This window comes from Pristis pectinata, chromosome 13 (assembly GCF_009764475.1).
Source record: "Pristis pectinata isolate sPriPec2 chromosome 13, sPriPec2.1.pri, whole genome shotgun sequence".
NCBI classification, from domain to species: domain Eukaryota; kingdom Metazoa; phylum Chordata; class Chondrichthyes; order Rhinopristiformes; family Pristidae; genus Pristis; species Pristis pectinata.
The window spans coordinates 36,301,617-36,316,494 of record NC_067417.1 but is presented as its reverse complement, the minus strand read 5'-3'; the positions used below and the strand labels follow the sequence as shown (position 1 = coordinate 36,316,494).

General features: G+C 40.9%; 1 protein-coding gene across 3 annotated transcripts in view; it reads left to right on the top strand.

Annotated features, from left to right (window-relative positions):
- The window catches only part of dpep2 (dipeptidase 2), a 53,365-nt gene extending 40,675 nt beyond the window's left edge, over nucleotides 1–12,690 (top strand). For all 3 annotated transcript variants that reach the window (XM_052028718.1, XM_052028719.1, XM_052028717.1), the window contains 4 exons: nucleotides 1,361–1,445; nucleotides 3,243–3,318; nucleotides 3,398–3,533; nucleotides 8,615–12,690. In XM_052028718.1, coding sequence (XP_051884678.1) covers nucleotides 1,361–1,445; nucleotides 3,243–3,318; nucleotides 3,398–3,533; nucleotides 8,615–8,800 — 483 coding nt within the window. In that variant the 3' untranslated portion in view covers nucleotides 8,801–12,690. The remainder of the gene's footprint in view (nucleotides 1–1,360; nucleotides 1,446–3,242; nucleotides 3,319–3,397; nucleotides 3,534–8,614) is intronic.
- The last annotated feature ends 2,188 nt before the right edge of the window (nucleotides 12,691–14,878 follow it).

The window sequence follows — 14,878 nt, the reverse complement described above, 5'->3', positions numbered from 1 at the left end:
AACAACCTGGTGTTTCATTTCACAACTAGGTGATCATAACGATATGTCACAGTGAGGTATGAGGGGCAGAGAAAACTGAAGGAGGTTGCATACTGAAATGATCAGCTGCTCTGTATTTACAGTTTGGCTGGAGGAAGGTTGCTCCCTCTCACTGAATCTGTACAGATGTACTGACGTTCTTGAATACGCACCAGAATCTCTTTTTTTAAAATCTTATTTCTTTTTTTTTGAGACCTGATGATGCTGGCAAAGCCAGCATTTATTGTCCATCCCAAATTACCCTTTAAGAAGACGCTGGTGAACCACCTACTGCTCAGTGGCTTATGAGGCCATCCCAACGTACTTCAGAATGGGTTTTGTCCCATTTCATGATTTTTTTTTGAGGGGAACACAGCTGTTCGTGCTAAATGTTCTGATGGTCCAAAATTGGGTGCAATCCAATTTCAACAATATTGAATAGGTCATGACTCACACTTTGGTCAGGCCAGAGCTGATTAGCTGTAGGGATGGTAGATTTCCTTCCCTGAAGGACATTAATGAATTGGAGCAACACATACGCACAAAATGCTGGAGGAACTCAGAAGGTCAGGCAGCACCTATTGGAGCGAAATGAACAGTTGACGTTTCGGGCCAAAGCCCTTCATCAGGGCTGGGTCCTGTGTCAGGACTTGATGTTGCTCCGGATCTGCTGCCTAACCTGCTGAGTTCTTCCAGCACTTTGTGTGTGTGTGTTGCTCCAGTTTTCCAGCATCTGCAGTCTCTCTTGTGCCTCCATTAATGAATTGGATGGGTTTTATGTCAATGTGATAGTTTTTACGATTATCATTACTAAGACCAATCATAGTTCCACACCAGATTATTCACTGAATTTAAAGTAAGTGTGTGTGTGTGTGTATGTTTAAGAGAGCAGTATTTATTGTGGTGTGTAGCTCACCTTGACGTATCCTGTGAGATTGAGAGATTTTCCTTGTGGTACTGCTCTATGCAGCAGTGTTTCTCACTTCTCTCTCTGCCAGGGCAGCCGTGGTGTGTGTTGGTGCCTCTGGCTGCCATGGGGAGAATGCCTTTAAAGGCTGACGCACTTCGGAGACTGCTGTGCAGCAAAATGTTGACAGCTATGTTTAAATGCGCTTGGTCATGTTCAGGAATAACAGCTTCGATTTTAGGGCATGTTTCTGGATGTTATCCATGTCAACTTACTTCAGAATGGATTTTGTCCAATTTCATGATTTTCCTTTAAGGGGGGTGCAATTATCTGTTCGTGCTAAATGCAACCATGTTCTGATGCTCTAAAGTTGAATGTGGTCCAATTTCTACACATACACAATTAGTGTAGCTCTGATCTACTTTTGTTTTTCAGAGAGAGAAAGAAGGCTTGGTGATGGTGAACTTTTACCCTGGTTTTGTGGCCTGTCAGGAGTGGGCAAACATTTCTCAAGTTGCAGGTACAGGATTTGTACAGATATATTTGGATAAGGAAGTTGTCTTGTGCACTTCATCATCTTTGCCCTTCCGTTGTGCTTTATTGAAGAACTTGTTCCCCTTGGAAGGGATACATGTTTTGATGTCTCGCTATTCAGCCAAATTAACAATGACACCTTTTGATGAAATAATTTTCTATGTGCCCATTAACAAGATGTTTTGGACCTACCAACAGTTGAGAAGTGTGGAGAAAAGCTGTGCTTGGATCTCAGGATGGCACTGGTGCAGCAGCTCATGCTGCTGACACACAGTTCCAGTGACCTGGGTATAATCCTGACCTCAGGTGCTGCCTGTGAGGAATTTGTACGTTCTCCCTGTGTCTGCACGGCTTCCCCTGGGTGATATGGTTTCCTCCCACGTGGCAAATATGTGCTGCTTAGCAGGTTAATTGGTTATTGTAAATTATCCCTTGTGTACGTGGGTAACTGCAAAATCAGTAGGGTGGTGGGAGCGGTGAGAGAGAGAGAAAAATGGATTACAGGGAATGCAACAGATGAGAATGCCAGCATAGATGTGAAGGGCCGAATGTCCTCCTTCCCCGTTTTAAGGAATTACATTGAGTTCAAAATTAAGAGCATAGGATAAAGAGCTGAACAGCACCTTAATCATTGTTAAATTCTTACTTAAAATTTATTTATAAAATGAATATGAATTAAAGTCATTGGTCAAGAGGATGTCATATTTGGAGTGAAAAATCTCAGGAGAATGCACATAGGTGGTTCTAGGGCATGTGACCTCTAAGTTGAGATACACAGTTTATAAGTGGTTACATAAGTGACTGGCACTGCTACAGTACTGCAATATATGTGCAGCGAGCTTTAATCAGAGTCATTGCAATTGGCATTCAGAGAGCTTCTGTCCTACAGCACTGAAAAGATATCTTTATTAGTCACGTGCATCAAAACACAGTGAAATGCATCTTTTGCGTAGAGTGTTCTGGGGGCAGCCTGCAAGTGTCGCCACTCCTCCAGCACCAACATAGGAAGTTGTGGGCATGCTAACCCGTACGTCTTTGGAATGTGGGAGGAAACCGGGACACCCGGAGGAAACCCATGCAGACACGGGGAGAATGTACAAACTCCTTACAGACAGCGGCTAGAATTAAACCTGTGTCACTGGCGCTGTATAGCGTTATGCTAACTGCCACACTACCATGCCTGAAATACATTTAGACATTTCAACATGTGAATCTCAAAACCTTGTCATGGTACCTGTTAAGATTTAGATGTAAAAGTCAAGGAAAACTAGATAAATATTTTAAAGGGATGAATGTTTAAGGATGTGGTACAAGCAAAGGCCAAGGAAATGTGTTTAGTTACATTAGAAGAATCAGCTTCTGGAATGGGTTTAATGGCATCCAACCATGCTTCTGACAACCTCCATGTCAGTTTGTACATGCTGCAGATGTAAATTAGTAGAAGCCAATGAAACATCTGAACCTCAAAAACTCAGTAAATGACATTTTATTAAAAAAAATAACTTCTGATAATATTGAACAAAATCCTTAAATTTTGAGATACAAAAGACTGAAGATGCTGGAATCTGGAGCAAAAAACAAATTGCTGGGGTACTGCAAGGTCTTGACCCAAATTTCAACATTTCCTTCCCCCAACTCCCACCGCACAGATGCCGCTCGACCCTCTGAGTTCCTCCAGCAGATTGCATTTTGCTCCTCAAATTTTGAACCTCATTGAGGATAAAATTTTGAGTATTGAACTTCTTATTAAGGTCTATGTTACAACTTGCTGCTGCTGTTACAGATCATTTCGACCACATCAAGAAGATCGCTGGATATGAGTCGGTTGGAATAGGGGGGGACTATGAAGGCGCCTCTGGGTCTGTATGCAGTAGAGCTTGAACAGTTAATTCTTTTGTTACATTGCCAAATATTTCCTGACACTGTGGTGTATTACAGATTTCCTCAAGGTCTGGAAGATGTGTCAAAATATCCTGCACTAATTGAGGAATTGCTGAAGCGGAACTGGTTGGAAAAAGAATTAAAAGCTGTATTGCGAAACAACTTTCTCCGTGTTTTTCGCAGAGTTGAAGAGGTAAGAAGGATACATGTGAGAGACTGGGGGGGGGGGGGGGGGGCGATGGACGAGGGTGCTTTGCAAGTGTGCTTACACCACATGGAATAAGGAGAATGGTACAGTACTGGAACTATAAGGATAAACATGAACAATCCTCTCCCCACAACCCAAGTATCATCTGTTTTTGATGAAGATGGGATAAGGGTGGCCAAGGAGCACCATCGGGGTGTGGGGGAATGGTTGGGAGACTGGCTAAGGAATCAGCTTGGTAAGTCTATTGCTCTGTGATTAGGGTGGAGGGGTTCTGAAGTTTGGGGTTGGGTTTAGGAGGTAGGCTGTTGGAGATCAGGCTTTGGGTTTGGAGGTACAGTAGGTTGGGGTTGACTTTGGGTGAGGTTCGTTTGGGAGGTTGGATTTAGGAAGGGTGTGGAGAACAGTTTATTAAGGGTTGGGTTTAGGGAGTGGGGTATCAGGGGGTGGGCTTTGGGGTATAGGTTTGCATGGGGTCAGTTTTGGGGGACAGTTGGGGTTGGTTTTGTGTGGGTCAGGTTCAGGGGATGGGGAATCAAGTTTGTGGGTTTTGGCAGGGTAGGGAGACAGTGGTCAGGTTTAGGTGATAAAGTTTGGGGGTTTGAGTTTGAGGAGTTCATTTGGGAGGGGGTCTGGTTTAGAGCAAAGGGTATTGGGGGAGTCAGGTTTGGGGCAAATAGAGTGTTGGGATTGGGGGAATGAGGGCAGGCAACACATGGGGTGGGCTTGTGAATGGTGGGGATGGCGGGGGGTGTCTCTCTCCTGAGTCCTAATCTCCATCTGTCCCTGCTGTCTGTTGGGAGTTGTTGCCGCCTGATGCAACAGTCAGCAGATATCCTGCTGGTATTTCAAATGTGTTCCTGATGAACTTGAGTCTAGGTGATGGTGTAAAATCAGCAGGTAACTTTCTCAGTACATGGTTGACCGACAGGTCTGGTAATAAATAAGTTCCTGTCGGCAGTAAATATGAGCCGTAAATATTGGTCCAAGCAGGTACTGAAGGTTTTAGGACAAATGATCTCACTCACTTTTTTCAAAATTAAAGGCACGTGCAAAGTTTTCGAGCAAATATCTTTCCTCTCATCTGGCACCGAATCACAAAACTAAAGCTATTTGAATACTTTTGTTTAGTAAATGGTGTTGAGAAATTAAATCTTGGATTAAAACCAAAGAGAAATGGGGGAAATGGCATCGTTTAAGTGTGGAACTTGGTATTGTAGAATGTTGTGAAGGCAAATAGCTTCAGTGCTTCCAGCAAGGGCAGATACAAGGAAAAAAAATGTCTTCTACTGACAATAACAAAGAAGGAAGCTCATTCGCCCATTGACTCCATGCCAGGGGAGCAGTCTCATCAGTCCCAATCCCTCTCGTATTTCCCAGCAGACCTAGAACTTATTCTCTTCCTTTATTTGGTCCTTTTCAGTCACAATCCACTTCATGTCTGATGATGATCCAGAAATGCAGGCACTGAATGGAGGAGGAGGCAATGGACTATCAAAGAACTCGTGTACAGTGTCCACTCCAACCATTGCATTATAACATGTGAAACTGTTTCAGCAGACAAAAACATTACATTTAGTACAGAGAATAGATCTGTGGTTCAAAAATGTTATTTGATTAATTTAGCTCTGGCAACATTTATCCAAAGAGCTTCCTCATCTCAAATTTAACTATACAAAGCCCTATGTTTTTTATTTAAACATTGGAAACTCCAGCATGAGGTGTAAAGTATGGCTACAGTTCACGTAGTTGAGCTATGAACAAAGACTGGGGCAGAGAGTAATATTATAAATATCAAAGGACAGAAGTCAGAAAAATATTGCATTAAAGATGTTTGGGTCGGTGCTTTGCGGTGTCTTCAATGAGGGCGGACAGACCCAGGCACAGAATTCAAGCAGGGAAAGAGAGAAGAACCAAATATGGGAAGGAAATATGTCAAGGTTTTTCTGAGATTAAGAGGTTGACAATATTTTCTTCTTTTTCTGGGATTTGTGCCACATCACAGTTCCATGGTGATTTTTATCATTAACCAGCTGATTTGTTTAGATTGTTCAGCTCCAGAGTTTGTATGAACTTCACAACAGCACTTCCTATAAGTGTTTTCTTGGAATCTCTTGACCTTAAAATATGTTGGCCATTACCGTCATAAACATGTGTGTTATCATGTTGGAGAAGTTTGTATAACTACTCTGGATATTGCATGCAATCCATCCTTTTAAATGAATCAGAAGCTGACCATAATGCAGAACTAACATATTCAGTGCTAAACCAGAAAGCTAACACAAAAATCTCATTAGTTGCAAGGGGAATGAAATGCAAAAGTAGGAAGGTTATGCTTCAGTCATTGGTGAGACCACAACTTGCGTACAATGCACTGCATTGATTTTCTTATTAAAGGAAGGGTGTTAATGTGTTGAAAGCAGTTAAGTGAAGGTTTACCAGGCTAATACCTGGAATTCATCAGTTGTCCTATGAAGCAAGTTTGGAAAGACTAGGCTTGTATCTGATGGAATTTAGTGCAGTGAGAGGTAGCTTGATTGAAAAATGTCTTGACAGGATGGCTATGGAGATGATGTATATTCTTGTGAAAAGGCTAGGGGTCACAGTTTAAAAATAAGCAGTCAAACACTTATTGTAGAGATGAGGCAAACTTTTTCTCTCAGAAGATCTTGAATCTTTGGGACTCTTCCTCAAAGGACAGTGGAAACAGAGTCTTTGAATATTTTTAAGGCAGAGGTTCTTGATAAGCAAGGGAATGAAGGATGCAGGGGTGGGCAGGAATGCAGTGTTGAGGTTACAACAGAGCAGCCATAGTCATATTGAACTAAGGAACCAAGTGTCCTACTCCTGCTCTAGGACATACTGTGTGTTGAAATCTATCGAGGAGGAGTAGGGTGAGTTCAGCATTATTGCTTGTCATTTAAGTGGTTAAAATATTTGAAATCAGGAAAAATGGTGAACCGGTTTTGCAATGAATATGTTAGTTCCTTATTATGCTGCTAGTTCATTTAAAAATAAATATTTCATGTAATGTAATCAGGACAAAGCTGTTTAAGTTTATCTATGCTATTTGTCTCAATTATCCCTTAACATTTATTTTCTTTGTGGCTAGAGATTCAGGGTGGATTTTTCAGAATTAATGCCTCATTATTCTAACATAATAGAACATAGAACACTACAGCACAGTACAGGCCCTTCGGCCCACAATGTTGTGCCGACATTTTATCCTGCTCCAAGGTCTATCTAACCTTTCCCTCCCATATAGCTCCCTATTTTTCTATCATTCATGTGTCTAAGAGTCTCTTAAATGTCGCTAATGTATCCACCACACAACCTCTGCAGGCAGTGCGTTCCACGCACCCACCACTGTGTAAAAAAAAACCTTACCCCTGACATCCCCCTTATACCTTCCTCCAATCACCTTACAATTATGTCCCCTTGTGTTAGCCATTGTCGCACTGGAAAAAAGTCTCTGAGTGTCCACTCGATCTATGCCTCTTATCTGTAATAACCAATATTACAACTGAAATCTTCAGACATGCGAATGTTTGTGAGGGCTAATGGCCAAGATATTTTGAGGCCAAAATTTCCAGGTAAACACTTACAGAAAATGTTGCTGAGTTTTAGTAAATGTCGAAACTGCAAAGCTCTAGTGAGCAAAGCTTGGCATTTCCTGTAGCTAACAAACTGAAACATTGCAGTTTGCTCTTCTGATTCTTAAGTGTAAACGAGCAGCTGAAAGCCTTACTGCTAACTCTCCTGCATTTGGCAAAGATCAAGCTACTGGAGAAACTCGGCAGGTCAAGCAGCATCTGTAGATGCAAAGGGATAGTCAATGTTTTGGGTCGAGATCTTCATCAAGGCTGAGAGTGTAAAGGGGAGATGAGCAGTGTAAAGAGGCAAGGGGGAGGATGGAGCAGCAGTTCACGCTGACCATCAGGATCCACGTGCACTAATCCCAATTTGTTCTCCTCACATTTTCTTAAACGCCCACTAGATTCTACCACTCATCTGCATAATAGCGGTGATTTACAGTGGCAAATTAACCTACCAACCCCCCACATCTTTGGGATGTGGAAGGAAACTGGACTTTTCAGAGGTAATCCATGCAAGTCACAGTGTGAACACAGCACCAGAGGTCAGGATCGAATCTAAGTGGCTGGAGCCGGGAGCCAACGGCTCTCCTAATGCACCACTCTGCTGTCCGAAAGAAGAGAGATGGAAATCCTTCATCAGTGCTGTAGCCTGGGTCTTCTGAGGCTGGGGTTGGGTTGCATTATTGTGTAAGAGCAGGGCGACCTTTACTCAGCGTCTGTGCTGACAGAATGCTTCATATCGAATCACCCAAAAATGATGAGCTTCGCTTCCCTGCATTAAAATCCTTTATTTTCATATCCACAAAAGGATACCAATAATTTATAAAAATGTACTATGATTTTAAGGCATCATGGGTGGAAAGGAAGTGGGTTGTTTGGAGCCTGAGTCCTTTAAAGAGAAAAGAATTTGCATTATTTCATGCCCTCAAGATCCCACAATTGCTCTCATTGTTGTGACATAACCAAATGCAGCAGCCAATTTACATCATTTCCACCAACATCAGTGACATAAGTAACCAGATCACCTCTCTTGGCATGATTGTGGACAACTGTTGGCCAGGGTACCTCTCTGAATTATCCTATGGGATCTTTTTTTTCAACCAGAACAAGAAGATGGTCTTAATTTTATCATCTTATCTGAAGTAGGTTGTGCCTCACAATGTCATGGTCTGTTATGACTATACTGTGGCCTTGATGCTTGGAGTGTGATTTAAACATCAGCTTTTCAGAACGAGAAAGGTTAGAGTCTAGGTACAGGTTTGAGACTAGGTTGGACTGAATGCAAGCTGTGCCCCAGTGTTACCAGAAAATGGTGAGAAGACGACAGTTGGCATTGTAGGGAATATACCTCAGTGATAAGGTTGGCAAGGGAAAGAAAAAACACTCAGCTGATAAATTCAGCAGGTATTTGTGCATTTTAGATAGCTTCAAAAATAACATGGATCATTGAACAACATTATTTATTTTAAACAGGTCAAAGAGGATCTGAAGAATTTGCCACCCAGTGAAAAGGATATCCCCTACCAGGAAGTTAAGAATCCTTGTCGCTTGAATCTCAAGAATCCTTTCCCATCTAACAATGGGTCACAAAGCAAAACAGTGCATATTACTTTCGCTGTCATATCTACCATTATTACTGCCATCATTTGGACTATCTGAACTGAACAGTGAATCCAGTCAAAAGTTCTTGGCAACAAAGCACTTGCAAATGTTTCTGTGGAGGAGTGAGCTGGGTAAAAACTTGTATAACAGCCTGTACGGTCAGCAGTAAGGTAGACAGGAATAAATCAGTCCCTAACTAAACTAGATGCCTTAAATTCGTTTATTTCTAATTTCCGCAACAAGATGAGATTTACTTAAAAACTCAGCAAATCACTTCCTTTTACTTTGTGGTGGATGTTTACATTGCTGTGGTGTTAATGGATAAACAAAGTCGGAAAATCAAAAAAATGCAGATGCTGGAAGGAAAATAGAAAAAGAAAATGCTGAAAACACTCTGCAGGCCAGGAGGCATCTCTGGAAAGAGTAACTCCTTGACCTTTACCGTAGTTTTGGAGAGTGATAGGTACAGACGATATGGGAAAGTATTTAATTGGGGGAGGGAGAATTATGATGCGATTAGGCAGGAACTTGGGAGCATAAATTGGGAACAGATGTTCTTGGGGAAGTGCACAGCAGAAAGGTGGAGGCTGTTTAAAGAATACTTGCATGGGGTTCTGGATAGGTTTGTCCCATTGGGGCAGGGTAAGGATGGCAGAGTGAAGGAACCGTGGTTTGCAAGAGACATAGAATATCTTGTCAAGAGGAAGAAAGAAGCTTAGAAGGTTTATAAGGTTTAGAAAGCATGGATCAGACAGGGCTCTGGAGAGTTACAAGGTAGCCAGGATGCAGCTTAAGAATGGATTTAGGAGAGCTAGAAGGGGGCATGAGAAGGCCTTGGCGAGTAGGATTAAGGAAAATCCCAAGGTGTTCTACACGTATGTGAAGAAGAGGAGGATGACTAGAGTGAGGGTAGGACTGATCATGGACAAAAGAGGAAACATGCCTGGAGTCAGAAGAGGTTGGGGAGGTCCTTAATGAATACTTTGCTTCAATATTCACCAGTGAGAGAGACCTTGACGTTTGTGAGGATGGCATACTACAGGCTGATACGCTTGGGCATGTCGACGTGAGAGAAGAGGCTGTGCTGGAACTTTTGAAAAACATTAGGATAGATAAGTCACCAGGGCCGGATGAGATATATCCAAGGTTATTACGGGATGCAAGGGGAGAGGTTGCTGCGCCTTTGGCAATGATCTTTATGTCCTCACTGGCTACAGAAGTAGTGCCAGATGATTGGAGGGTGGCAAATGTTGTTCCTTTGCTTAAGAAAGGGAGTAGGGATAACCCTGGGAATTACAGGCCAGTGAGTCTTACTTCAGTTGTGGGCAAATTACTGGAGAAGATTCTTAGAGACAGGATTTATGGGCATTTGGAGAAGCATAGGCTGATTAGGGATAGTCAGCATGGCGTTGTGAGGAGTAGGTCACAAGCCTGATTGAATTCTTTGAGGATGCAACAAAGCATATTGATGAAGGTAGAGCAGTGGATGTGGTGTATATGGATTTTAATAAGGCATTTGATAAGTTTCCTCATGGAAGGCTCATTCAGGAAGTCAGGAGGCATGGGATCCAGGGAAACTTGGCTGTGTGGATTCAGAATTGGCTCACCCACAGAAGACAGAGGGTGGTGGTGGATGGAACGTATTTTGTCTGGAGGTCAGTGACCAGTGGTGTTCCGCAGGGATCTGTTCTGGGACCCCTGCTCTTTGTGATTTTTGTAAATGACTTGGATGAGGATGTGGAAGGGTGGGTTAGTAAGTTTGCTGATGACATGTAGTTTGTAGTGTAGAAGGTTGTTGTAGATTTCAACAGGACATTGATAGGATCCAGACCTGGGCTGAGAAGTGGCAGATAGAGTTCAACACAGCAAAGTGTGAAGTGATACACTTTGGAAGATCGAATTTGAAGGCAGAATACAAGGTTAATGGCAGGACTCTTAGCAGTGTGGAGGAACAGAGGGATCTTGGGGTCCAAGTCCATAGATCCCTCAAGGTTGCCACGCAGGTTGATAGAGTTGTTAAGAAGGCGTATGGTGTATTGGTCTTCATTAGTCAGAGTACTGAGTTCAAGAGCCACAAGGTAATGTTGCAGCTCTATAGAACTCTGGTTAGACCACACAGAGTATTATGTTTAGTTCTGGTCACGTCATTATAGGAAGGATGTGGAAGCTTTTGGGAGGGTGCAGAGGAGATTTACCAGGATGCTGACTGGATTGGAGATCATGTCTTATGAGGATAGGTTGGGTAGCTAGGGCTTTTCTCTTTGGAGAGGAGGAGGATGAGAAGTGACTTGATAGAGGTGTACAAGATGATAAGAGGCATAGATTGAGTGGACAGTCAGAGATTTTTTCCTAGGGCGAAAATGGTTAACACGAGGGGACATAATTTTAAGGTGATTGGAGGATGTCAGAGATAAGGTTTATATATATGCGTAGAACGCACTGCTGGCAGAGGTTGTGGGGGCAGCTACATTAGGGACATATAAGAGACTTTTAGATAGACACATGAATGATAGAAAAATAGGGGGCTATGTGGGAGGGAAGGGTTAGGTAGATATTAGAGCAGGATAAAATGTCGGCACAATGTCGTGGGCCGAAGGGACTGTACTGTGCTGTAACGTTCTATGTTAAGGTTTAATTTGTGATGATGGAGCTCCTCCCAAACCTTAACTGCTCCTATTTCTCTTTCCGTACATAATGCCTGCCCTGCTGACTGTTTCCAGTATTGTTTCAATAGGCTACAGGTTGCCAAACTAATAGGGACTATTTCAGTAATTCAACCAGCCTCATTATTAAAAGTAAAATTTATTAAGAATAGACCTTTCCCCCTCAACCCCACCACACAAAGAAAATGCCTGTGTGCCTACTGTCGGCACCATTCTTTGCCAATCTGCCCAGGATTTCAGACCTTTCTTCCTCTGCCGTCCACCCAGAAACACGCTCCCACTGCTGCTCGCACTATTATTGCAGCATCTGTTAATTCATTGCAACTATCCACTGTAACTGTAATACTCCGTAAGGTTGTTGCTTGTATTGTGGTTTATTCTTTTAAGAGTTACACTGGTAAACTTGATAACACTGTTCTGTGAATCTCAGATTTGAAGTTCTTGCTTTTCAAGTGACTTTCATGAATGGGTTTAAGGCAATTTGCAATGCAATTTTTTGGCCAAAATATGGCCTGGAGCAATTTCTATTGTGATGAACTATTCTTAGTTGATAAAGTGCATAAAGTACTGCCCTGCTGTAATCTATTGTCCTTTCTCAAAAAAGTTTAGATAGACCTTCACTTTATACTATTTTGCTGAACCAAGAAACAGTTTTGTTTTAGACCTTGCTAAAAGGACTTTTTTTTCCAAATTGGGATTTATGCTCTTTATTCTGCCACATTCAAAGCTGTGGATATGTTAGTTGATTGAAAACTGAATTCTACAAGAATATTTGAATTAATTCTGCATTTTAATATTAGCAGTAAACTAATTTCAATACCACCATCATTAAATACTTTTCAATTTTACAGGAATGGTATTTTGATTTAGGTAACTGACTTGGTATGTTTTTGCCCTTTTTTCTCAGTAACATTACAAAACCAAATGCTAAAAATCTTATTCTGGTGAACTTCAAACTATCGATCATTTAAAATCGATAACTGACAGTTACAGATACTGTCATTTCGTTTCTAACATATTTCTCAAATGTGCTTGAACCAGTTTTCCTCTTCTTTCCTTATGAAATACTCAGCTTGTATTTCAAGTTGCACTACAGGTCTTTTTAAGGCAAAAATAAAACATCAGCACTAACAGTACTGTATGCCAGCATTTCATCTCTATGACATTTGCAGAGAGGGGTGCAACAATGCAATAAAATACAAGGGTATCCATCGGTAACAACTTCTGTCATGCAAGATTATTGAAAGGGAGCTAAGAATATTTGTTAAGATATAAGACAGAACCAGCAAGAATCAAATATTGATGCAAATTTGAGATTCTTTGCCTCCTTAGAAAAGGAAAAGAAGAAGAGTCAGTCAGATTTTCTGTTGTCTGTTTTCCTCTGTTTTCCAGGTACTTGCTGCCTGGCATTGATGCTGTTTTCCTTGAATAATAACAATTCATGAAAAGATCTCAATTTCATTTTCTTTCATCATTTTGAAGCTTATCTACTATTTCTTACATTTGCCATGATAAAAAGAAATTGCAGGAATGGATGTCTTGAAAACCTGATTTTTTGAAAAAATCAAATGTTTGTTTTCAAATAATCCTACAGCATGCAGGCAGCGTGTAATGTCATTCGCTGTTTCTCTCTGAAAACTGTGTATGTGATACTCACTCTGCATGAACCATTTTATTTGTGATTAATTCTAGAACTTCTCCAATACATTAATTCTTCCATAATGAAATTCTACCATCTCAAAACATGTAATGTCACTTATCTAGCAACTTTATACAGTGCTTTGAATTAAGAAAACAAACACTCTTTTGGATGCCACATCTACTGGTTCTCCCTCACCTATTCTACCAGTTACCTACTTGAAAACAATTTCCCTTGCATAAATTCATTTTGACTTTGTTTAATCCCATTGATATTTTTGAAGTGCTATGGTATCACAACCTTTATGTTATACTCCAGTATTTTCCATCCTATTGATGATAGGCTAACTGGTCTCTGAGTCCATGTTTTCTCTCTCTGTCTTTTTTTAATGATGGTGCTACATTTGCCATCTTCCAATCTGCAGGGACTCTTCCATAATCTGTAGAATTTTGGAAGATGACAACCAATGCACCACTGTTCCAATAGCTACCTGTTGTTCTACTCAGTAATGCAGATTATGAAGCTGTAGGGTTTTGCTAGCTCTCATTACATTAATTTTTCCACAATTATTCCTTTTAATTGTGTTAATTTCCTTTAATTCCTCCATTTCATTGGACTCTTCTTTCCCTAGTATTTCTGGGAAGTTATTTGTGACCTCTTCAAAGAAGGCAGAACCAAAAGCATTTGTTGAAATTGCTCTGCCATTTCTTTGTCCTCATTATAACTAGAAATAAGAACATTTATAATCATCTTCACTAATCCTTTTATATACTAGTACAAGTTTTTGAAATTTGCTTTTTATGTTCCTTGCAAGCTTCCTCTCGTATTCCACTTTTTGCTCCTTTAATTAATCTTGTGGTCCTTTTATTTGCTGAATTCTAAACTGCTGTCAGTCATCAGGCTTGTTAATTTTTTTCTGGGAGCTTTCCACGTCTCCTACCTGAATCTAGTCCTATCCTTGTTTTGTTAGCTTGTGCTGTACTTTGCATAAGAGAGGAATGTGTAGCTGCTGCACTTCCTACATTTGTTCATAGGCGTTAGTTATGGCCTATCCACTATTTTGCCCTCAGTCTAGTTGCCTCACTCTTATACCTTCATGGTTTCCTTTGTTTAGTTTTAGGACTCAGTTTTGGATGAACTGCTTCAGTTTCCACATTAATGAAGAATTCTTTAATGTTATGGTCACTCTACCCTAAAGGACTCTGTACAAGATCCCCAACTAACCCATTCTCATTGTACAAAACAAGATCTGAAAATAGCCTTCTCCCTACTTGGTTCCTCAGCATATTAATCTTGAAAACAGTCTTGCACGTTTCTTAAGTTCATTCTCCACCTTATTACTTCTAATTTGACACCCAGTCTGTATGTATAGTTCCCCCATGATTACTGTTATCCTTGTTACACGAATCACTCATTGCTTGATTTATGTATTGCCCAATATTGCAACGACTATCTGGTGGCCTATAAATAACTTCTACCAATGTTTTCTGCCCTTTGCTATTATTTAGCTTGACCCAAATTGATTCTAATTGTACATAATAATTTGCTGAACCAAGGTAATTTACCAGTATCTCCTCCTTTATTAGTAGTTATACTTTTAACCAAAATGTCAAATACCCTTGTACATTCAACTCCCAGCTTTGGTTGTCCTGCAGCCATGTCTCTGTGATGTCAGATAAATCATACTTGTTCCCTTTAATAGTGCCATTAATTCATCTACCTTGCTCTGAATGCTGTGAGCATTTAGATATAGTACTCTTAATTTTGCCTTTTTAACATTTTTTCATATATTGACCCCATTTCCTGCTTGCCTTTGTGCTATTTATTTCACTT